At 45.4% G+C, this 9,146-nt stretch overlaps 1 protein-coding gene across 3 annotated transcripts in view; it reads right to left on the bottom strand.

Annotated features, from left to right (window-relative positions):
- Positions 1-9,146, bottom strand: part of LOC109292585 (peroxidasin-like) — a 75,465-nt gene that overhangs the window by 28,361 nt on the left and 37,958 nt on the right. For all 3 annotated transcript variants that reach the window (XM_019510100.1, XM_019510099.1, XM_019510101.1), the window contains exons 6-9: positions 6,902-6,973; positions 5,301-5,372; positions 2,962-3,131; positions 1,049-1,166 (exon numbers count right to left, since the gene is read on the bottom strand). In XM_019510100.1, the coding sequence (XP_019365645.1) occupies positions 1,049-1,166; positions 2,962-3,131; positions 5,301-5,372; positions 6,902-6,973 (432 nt within the window). The remainder of the gene's footprint in view (positions 1-1,048; positions 1,167-2,961; positions 3,132-5,300; positions 5,373-6,901; positions 6,974-9,146) is intronic.

Below are 9,146 nucleotides of genomic sequence, written 5' to 3'. Positions count from 1 at the left end.
TGGAGCCCAGCCAGAGGTGGAAGGTCCCACAGCTGGATTCCATTAATCCCAGCAAAGCATCTTGGGTTAAGGGAACGTCTCTGTCCCGAGCTGTCCACTGTGCAGAGCAACACTCTTGATGGATATTTATTAATTCCCCTGGTCAATGTTACAGACCCATCAGAGATACTTCTAGGATGTTAAATGTATAGGAGTGCCACCCCACTCGCCCCTATCGTTGGAAGCTTGCCAGCATTTCCATCACAGCATCCTCAGTTCAGGGAGATATCACTCCTTTCCCTACAGAACAGTCTTTTATGGCTTTCAGTGCTGGCAGTAAAGCCTACAGCTGTTATTCTTGCAAAAGGACCGTGCTCAAGCCCAATGTGTGCTCCCAGTAAAAAGGAGCTAGTGAAATAGCAAGGCAGGGTCTCATTCAGATCAGAATCAGACAGCTGCTGAGGCAAAGCACGTTGGATGGCCAAGTATTTCCCAGTGGCTTTCCAGCACCGGACATGACTGCACAGCATGGTGGTGGGCCCAACACAATAGAGCATCAAGCCCTTTCTTGCTATGCAGCAGCTCTTCCACAAATGGAGGATGGTGCGAGAGACTGGATGAGATGGCCCAGGAGGCCCTTTCTGGACCCAAATTCCTCTGCTTTCCCTTGAAGGCAAGGCATTCCTATGGAGTGCTAGTACCACACCGATACGCACCCAGGCTGGGAGGTGGCTTGCCAGCAGTTATGAAATTGCAAACGTGGTGGCTGCGAGAAACCCGAAATACTGCTGGAATGGTTTCACAGACCATTGCTGTCTGCTTGCAGAGGACACTTATGAGCAAGCTATAAACTCTTGGAGAAGGCACTTAAAATTGCAGGACCACAAAAAAAAAAAAAAACTCTGAAAGAACTGAAGTGAGATGCAGTTAAGAAGCTACTTTTACTTTTTACGCTGGGCGAGAGGACTTAGTCCTTGCAGGCAGCAGCAGAAGAGTTTGCAGCTCAGTACAAGCCGAAAGCCCTGTGACCATCACTCTCTCCAAGCCCAGAGCATTGTGCAAGACTTACTTGTTGTGCAGCCAGATGATTTCGGGTTTCGGGTTGCCTTCTGCTCTGCAGGTGAAGTAAACAGTGTTCCCCAACATGACGTCGGCATCGTGGGGCTCCGAGGTAATGCGAGGGCTCTCTGAAAGATAGCATGGGAAGAAAGCCTGACTGAAGGCCAGGATGAAGGGCCAAAACTTGAGATGAATGGTCAGGAAGATGGCTTTACCATTTCAGTCTCTCTCAGCGCTCAAATCCCAGCCTCCCTTTCTAACACAAGTATCCCAACGTATGGTCATAAGCCTTGCCACTTCCAGGGGGTTTCCACTAGTTATCCCCCCGATTCAGCACATGCTGAATTTTAGAAGGAAGCTTTAGTTTTGCTGGAGTTAAAGCTACCCGAGTGAATGTTCAACAGGATCTCATGTCATTTCTACCAAGGAGCATTTTTATAATCTTTTCTCCTATGCCTGAAGAAGGGTGCTCATGCCCGAAAGCTAGCAATTAATTTTTCTTTTCTTTTCAAAAATCGAGTTGATTTAATAAAAGATATCACCTCTACCACAAGTTCCAATTCCTTTTGCTCAACAGCAATGTTTTCTAGCCTTTGAACAACAAGTTACTTAAGCACGTGCCCATGCATAGTTCCACTAAAACTAACAAGGCGCTCTCGTAGGCCCAAGTACCCTGCTGAATTGGAAGCCATCGCATCAGAACGAAAGGAAACATATTGATGGGTCAGGACTCTCAGGGCCTATTGCTTAGTTGTGGTGTCAGAGCATTTATTTAAGTTTGCAGCAAGTGTATGGTCCCGCTACCTAAAGAAACAATAACTGCAGTTCAAGTGATCTGAGTTCAGGTGCAGAGTCAAAGTATCTGGGAAACTGAAAGAGCCATAATGTACAGCTTCCGACTTTTGAAAGGAGAATAGAATAGAATATCTCTATAGAGATAGAGATATCTAGATATATATGGTTGTGTTCATTAATTTGGAGGGAAGAGGGGGCGGAACGGAGTTTCAGCAAAACCAAAACTATTTGCGAACTGGAGTCAAATCTGGCAAATAGTTTCAACAGAAAAAGAAAAGCAGCCATTTGAAAAGAGCCGCAGATGATTTCACTAGAACATTTTCAAGACGAAATCGTTTGTTTAGAAAATGCTGACCTATTTCGTGTTGACATTTTCTTATGATGAAACCAAAGAAAAGGTCAAACAAAAGGGTTAAGGAGCATAAAAAAAAAAAAACAAGTGTTAAGACTGAATTTTGAGTCAAACCAAATGATTTCTCTCCCCCCCACACACACACACACATTTTACCAAACACCTTAAAACATTTCTGGTTTGGGCTGTCCCAAATTTATTCCCCCCCCCCGATTTTCCAGCTTAGTCCCCTACCCAAAAATGGAATATGGTGCAAGAGACTGGACGTGATGGTTCAGGAGGGCCCTTCTGGACCTATAGTCCTCTGCTTTCCCTTTGAAGGCAAGGCGTTCCTGTGGAGTGCTAGTATTGCACCGACACGCACCCAGGATGGGAGGTGGCATGCTAGCAGTTAATAAATTGTAAATGTGGTGACTCTGAGAAACCTTAAAACACGGCTGAAATGGTTTCAGAGACCATTGCTGTCCACTTCTAGAGGATGCTTATGGGTGAGGCCCCTTCTGGACCCATCCTTCATCCAGCTCCATCTGTCTCATGGCCGCAGAAAAGCAGCATGAACCAAAAGGGTCCTGGGTTCTGGTTCTAGGTGCCCTCTTCCCTGCAAGTTACTTGGATCAAGTCACTTGACTTTGTTCAGTGTCTCTCTCTCTGCCGCAACGAGAGCAGATGGAAAGCAGATGGTTTCAGGTCTGTTCTCACTTATTGTAACGCAAGCCCTCCCACTTCAGCACTGAGCTTTGCAGGATGAATAGAGAAAGCAAGCAAAAGGTGCTCACCACAGTTCAATTCTTGAGTCGTCAGGGTGGTGATGGACCGGCCCTGAAGCTCCCGAGGGCTCTCGCACGTAGCCGCGGTTTGGATGTTGCCTTGCTCAGCATACTTCTTCAGCAGTTCAGCCAGCCACATCAAGTCACAATCACAGAGCAAAGCATTGGAGTCCAGCCGCCTAGAGAGACACAGGCCGCACGTGCAAGTAAATCTCCCATCCTCCTCCCCACATCTCAACCCTCTTTTCTAGCATGTAAAATCGTTTGCCTACACCTTGAAGGACCAGACTTTGAAAAAGGAGCCCAGAAGGAGGGTGATTTTCAGAAGTCCTCTCTGTCCCAAAGGTCTTTTATGTAAGGGCTTAACTGGGAGCTTTTGAACAGCTAGCCTTCAGTTTTTACCAGTGCTTCTCTGCCAACAATACACATCTAATTCAGCAATCGACGGCTGTGAATTTTTCCATCCGAGTAACTTCTCGCTGGAAAAATCAAAAATATTTCCGCTATGCAACATTGTGATTTTGTCACCCATCAGGACAACTGAAGTGGCTGGTCCAACCCAAGTGAAATATTGTTGTTTGTTGGAGTGATATAATACACTTTGTTTCCAGTCAATTGAACGTTAAACTATAGTAACAAAGCATTTCAATTTTGTTGGAAAATGGTTTCATCTAAAGGCTTCTCCCGCACCCTGCCAGCCAGCTCCAATTTAATCTTTTTGAGCTTAGTTCAGTACAAAAACAAAAAACACTGAAACATGAGAATTTCCCCCGAGATCCAAATTCCAATTTCTGTGCGGCTCTGCTCTGACCTGCAGACAGTAGAAATCCTGTTCTCACTCCCCCGGGGCCAGTTACTTTGAATTATACCCCGATTATTTGAATAAATGTTGTTGCCTAATATGTAGATATTTCATGTCGCTCCAAGCTAAAGCAAGCAGGTATGTTCCTGGCAGATACTAATATTTGGATCCACAATTTGTTTATGGGAACGTGAATGCAGGCACAAATTTTCTAGCGATATAATAACTTCCAATCACGGATTTTGCAAGCTCCCGTAGTGCTATGCGGAGATAATGCAGCAGCTTATAAATGCAAATCGATAGGGAAGGAGCAACCACAATCTGATTATCTGGTGGTTTGAGACTTCACCAAAAGCCACTGAAACCAGTGGAAAGAATATCTTTCCGTCTATTGTGTCTGGAGCTGCCCCTAATACCCAGCAGTTGCGAAGCACGTGCCAGCACGAGCAGAGAAGGAGGTTTTATTGCCCAGCCAACCTTTATGGAAAGGGAGGAACAGCATTTGAGCTCATCCTGTACTTTCTTCTCTGCAGATCTGGTTATTCATGCCAGTGCTAGATAAAGGGATTATATGCCCTGTTCCTGTTTGGGCTGTGGAAGAAAGCTTGAATTTCACATTTTAAAGGTCTTTTAAAAAAATCAACACCGTTCATTAAACACATGCACGATATTTCCTACAACCAATCGAACCATGTTTTGCAAATACCCAGCTCAACTCCTGTGCTAGAGTAAAATTTTTCCTCTCTCTCTCTCTCTCTTTTTTTTTTTTTTTTTTTAGAAAGACCAGCAGCAGCTTTTCCTGCTCGCAGCCAACGGAGAGGAGGCTACAGTGGGGAAACGTGATCCTCTCTCAGAGTTTGCAATCATGGCAGAACCCCAAAAATTCTTCGGCTTGCACTTTTGGTCCAAACTTATCACACAGCTCATTGCCAGAGATCATAAAAAGGACCAGGCTCAAAGCTCAGTAGGATTATTAAGTGAAATGAAGAGAGCCCTGGAGACGGCCAGGTTAAGTGAAAAATAACACATAGCAGAGCGTGTGTTTTGTTGCAAGAGAACCACGTGCTTTGGCTCTGTAGCAAGCATTTCAGTCTCCATAAAATAGATATTACAAAACTTCACTTCCTATCATTTTTCCTTCCATTGGGTGTATGGCCCTGAAGGAGCCTACAATGACTAGCAACACAAGTCATTCCTCTGACTTCACTGGACTTTGGATGAGGTCTCCATGGGCTCAAAGCCCTGCCAGGAGAGCAACATGTTCCAGGAGCATCTTGCAGGACCGAGCTCTAAGACGGTTGTATTTAGACCTTGACCTGCAGCAAGATACAGGACATACTTCAGGCATCTGAGACATCGCAATGCAGCAGGACTAGCTCATTAAGCCTGATTTTGCAGCAGGCCACAACTGTGCAGTGGTCATAGCAGTGGCCTCCAAACTGTGTTAACTCCAACCTCCCTTGGCCAGCCGTGCCGTTCCCAAGATCTGCACCATTTGATACAAGATAAACAATAGCTCTCTTTGCAGGCAGTGTTGTTCCCTTACAGGCGTTTGAGGGATTCCAGTTGAGAGAAGGATCCTGGCTGGATTTTGGAAATTCTGTTGTTGTGCAAGAATCTGTAATGAGAACATCAATGCCAAAGCATTACTCAGTCTTTACCCTATACAGACAATAACATCCTAGGTCAAGGCTCAGCTGAATTATTGTTGAGATTGGTCACCAGAACCCAGCTGAAGGGCTGAGGTTACGGCATGCGTGTGATAATTCAACGGTTGCTGGGGGCCAGTGTGGGTGTTGTTAATTTGCTAGTGAACCCAGTGGAATATGCAATAACAAGGATGGGGTGGGTAGTGGAAAGGGCAACTCAGGGTTTGAAACAACTGAGCCAAATCACGTCACAATCTGAGAAAGGAAAGGGGGTCAAATGCCTCCGGGCTACACCCATCCCTTCAGTTTTGGTTGCGGGTCACTCGGCGCAACCAACTCTCAACCCAAATCCTCCCACTAGGGTTGACGTGCACTTGAACCCAAGACCTACTGCAGATCTAATAAAAACCCAAACATCATCTCTTTGACTGATTTCTAGATTTAAAAAAAGTCAAGGCAAAATTCTCAGCTCCAGGCTCCCAGCACATAAGTCAAGACTCTTACTTCATCATCCAAGAAACGAAGAGCAGGAAATTAATTATTTGAATGCTCATGAGTGGGAATAATGAGCTTTCTATTCCTCTCTTGGGAGCTGTTATAGGGCCATGATAGATATTTGGGAGTAACTGCATTAAATAATGGAGAAAGGAAAGGAATGCAGGACCAGTATGGCATGTGGATGTGCAACAGGATGAACTGACATCCAGCCTACCTTACAGTTTGGGTCTGGACAAAGCTCCCCTGATATGCAGATCCAGGATTTTGGTTCACTCAATTACAGAGATAAAAATTAGCCACAATGTCTGCACCCAGGTCTGGATTTTCCTACAGTTCAGAGTGTGTTTAATTGCCTTCTTCCCTCCCTACCTTGATCTCTTTTGGTGCAATATGGATATACGGTCTATTTGTGGATGGCATGGACCTGGCTTATTGATTTCAACACAGAGCATAAAGCTGCACCCGAACTGGCTGCAGCATGATTGCTTTGAGGTACACTGGGGAGTGGGACAGGAAAAGGATTGATGCCTCTAGCCCAAGGAATGAAACATGTTTTTCTTGTTATCCTTTTCTCCAATTACATTTTCTCCCCTTCTTTTCATGCAAGCTGCCCAAGAGTGACTAATCATAACCTGCAGGCCAGCATAAAAGAACAGCATCCTGATAATACTTGGCTGACACAGGACTGTCTATGGACTTACACCTTCCTACACAAGAGGATGCGCAGAACCAGGATATCTTTCCATCCCATATCATCCTGCTAACCTTTCTGCCCAGCAGGCACCTAAAGTCTCTTCATTTGGAGAAACTCCTTCCCAGCTCTACATTGCAGTTCAAGATGGAGCTTTGCTCCATGCAGCTGAAGCAGGATGTGAAGCCCAAAATCAAAGCTACGGAAACCCCCCTGCCCATCAGCTAAGGTGCATCTCATCCAATGGCCAAAAATCAAGAGAAGCAATGAGTACCTTTAGCAAGAAATGCCTATGTCGCCTCTACTTACAGTCGCTCCAGTTTGGGCAGGTCACTAAACGTCTCTGGTTCCAAGGTTTCCAGGTTGTTGAAATGGAGGTAGCTGTCACAAAAAGAAAAGCACAAGGGTGGTGTTATATGGCAATTGTTTAAGAGTATAAATTGCAGTGTTCACCCCTCAGCCACCGCACAGGTAGGACAGGTTCTCAGAAGACAACCTTGGCTTTTGTCGTTGCAATTTGCTTTGGAAAAAAATGGTAACCCCATATTCGAAAGGCTTGGCCCTTTCCATCCCTTCCAAGAAACTTTGGTGAATTATTCATCCCCCTTCCCTAATAGCCTAAGAAATACACAGGAGGTCAGATTTGCAAAGCTCTCCCCTCAGTCCTAGTACCTTCACTATCACCGCCAACTCACCGTACCCTTAGCTGCAGGAAGAGACCATGCTAATCTGTGTTTCAATGGAGTTGTCTGCATCTGTCCTCAGCTTAGCTGGTGATTGGAAGAGTAGTCAGCTTCCCCGCTTCCTTCCTACTGCCTACAGCATCCCCAACCATCTCTAAGCAACCCCGGAGATGCCGAGCAAGGAGCTTCCCAGTAGAGTGATGGTCTGATAGCCCCAGTCTGTGAAAATATAGTTGCTTGGGCTAATATTTTTGGTTCTGCTGCAACATCGTGTCCACCAATTTATCATGTAGTACAGGGTTGCAGTAGACCCTTCTCTACACTCCCATATCACAGACAATGAGATGCTCAAGAGCACCATGAGATATTCGCACCTCTCTCTAACTGGTGCATCAACTCACATCATGGACATTGCTTTGATTTTCAGCTAAGTCCTTCTCACAGCTTCAAGGTTTAAGAGCACCTTCCCTTTATATGATGCCATGGGGATTTCCCGGATCAGTCTGAGGTTTGCAAGCATATGTTCTTCCCAGGTGCATCCAATGGGTCTTTGAAATAAAAGGTCTCAGTAGGTGGCTGTTTCATTTGTAAAGGAACGGTTTGCTATACGGGGTTGGTTATTAGAAAGAAAACTAAAGCAGCGTGACTCAATCCACGGCTGGGGGATTGTGTGTACGGAGGGAGGGAATATGAAGCCAGGCTCGAGTGTTTTAATAGGTCTCAGATGTGAGCCATCATGGCTTTGGACTTTGAGGAAAGCATCTGATACTGTCCATCAATCAGGCTCTACTTTTACTTGAGAAGTTGGCTTCTCTAGAAGATTGGAGCAAGGCTAATTTCCTCTTCATCCCTCTGATACCAAGTCTGGTTTGTTCATTGTTCAAATGTCACTGTGGCCAGAACGGTGCATCTCTGCGAACCGCCCCTCTCCATGCAGCATAAGCAGCACCCACTCCAGCGGTTTCTGTCTTCGCTTAGTTTGTTGGGAAGGAAAGCATATTTTAGACAGGGCTCAATAGCACACCTATTATTAAGACTGTTGAAATTTCCTCTTGTAACTATATTTACTTACTACTGTCAGCCACAGAGACCAAGCTGGAACCTATTTTTCCTTGCACTGCTAAATAACCAGTTACCTTCCAACTCTATAACCTTTGAGAGCGGTAGCGACATGAGAGCTAGAAAGGACTCCCCACTTTGGCTCATATTCTCTATCTTGGGCACGTGCTTTCTGAATTCCTAGCTTAATCCTCACACTCACGCTCATATATCTACCTATCCACCCACCAGGGATTACAGCCCCTGGATAGCAGCAAACCTATAGCCCAGTTTTGAGAATGCTTTGGAAGACCTCAACCCTAATTTGTCTTTTGAGTTTGAAGTGCCGATAATTGGAAACCCACATCATTTGTGCAGAGAAACAATTCAGATTTCCTAGGGATGCAGTAGGAATGCTGTTATGGGAAGTTAAAGTGTCATCCAGGTGCGAAACAGAATGCAATGCTCCTTTCTTCACAGATGCAGCTTGGTAGCAAGGCCTTGGCTTTGGTGGAGAACCTTACCCACACAGCTGGGGTTTTAATTTGTAGATGCACCCAAATGTTGATGGTTGCCATAAATACTTGGAGCTGTCCAACTTGCACTATAGTCCAATTGTCACCAAAGGGCACCCTGGCTTGGATAAAAGAGAAGCAGATCCTTCATCCAAAATGCAAGCTAAAGGCTACATTATGGGGCTTGCTCCAATGACACAAAGCAGTTGCAATGCCAGAGGGTCTAGAGCTCCCCCTGGTTAATGCTACTCTAGAAACTCTCTCTCTTCTCCCATCACTTTCCAGAACAAAGCTAAATGCCTGTGGAGGATGGAAAGG

This window comes from Gavialis gangeticus, unplaced genomic scaffold (genome assembly GCF_001723915.1).
Source record: "Gavialis gangeticus isolate Ggan-Ray unplaced genomic scaffold, GavGan_comp1, whole genome shotgun sequence".
NCBI classification, from domain to species: domain Eukaryota; kingdom Metazoa; phylum Chordata; order Crocodylia; family Gavialidae; genus Gavialis; species Gavialis gangeticus.
Note: the sequence above shows the minus strand (reverse complement) of the source record. Positions and strands in the feature narration are given on the sequence as shown.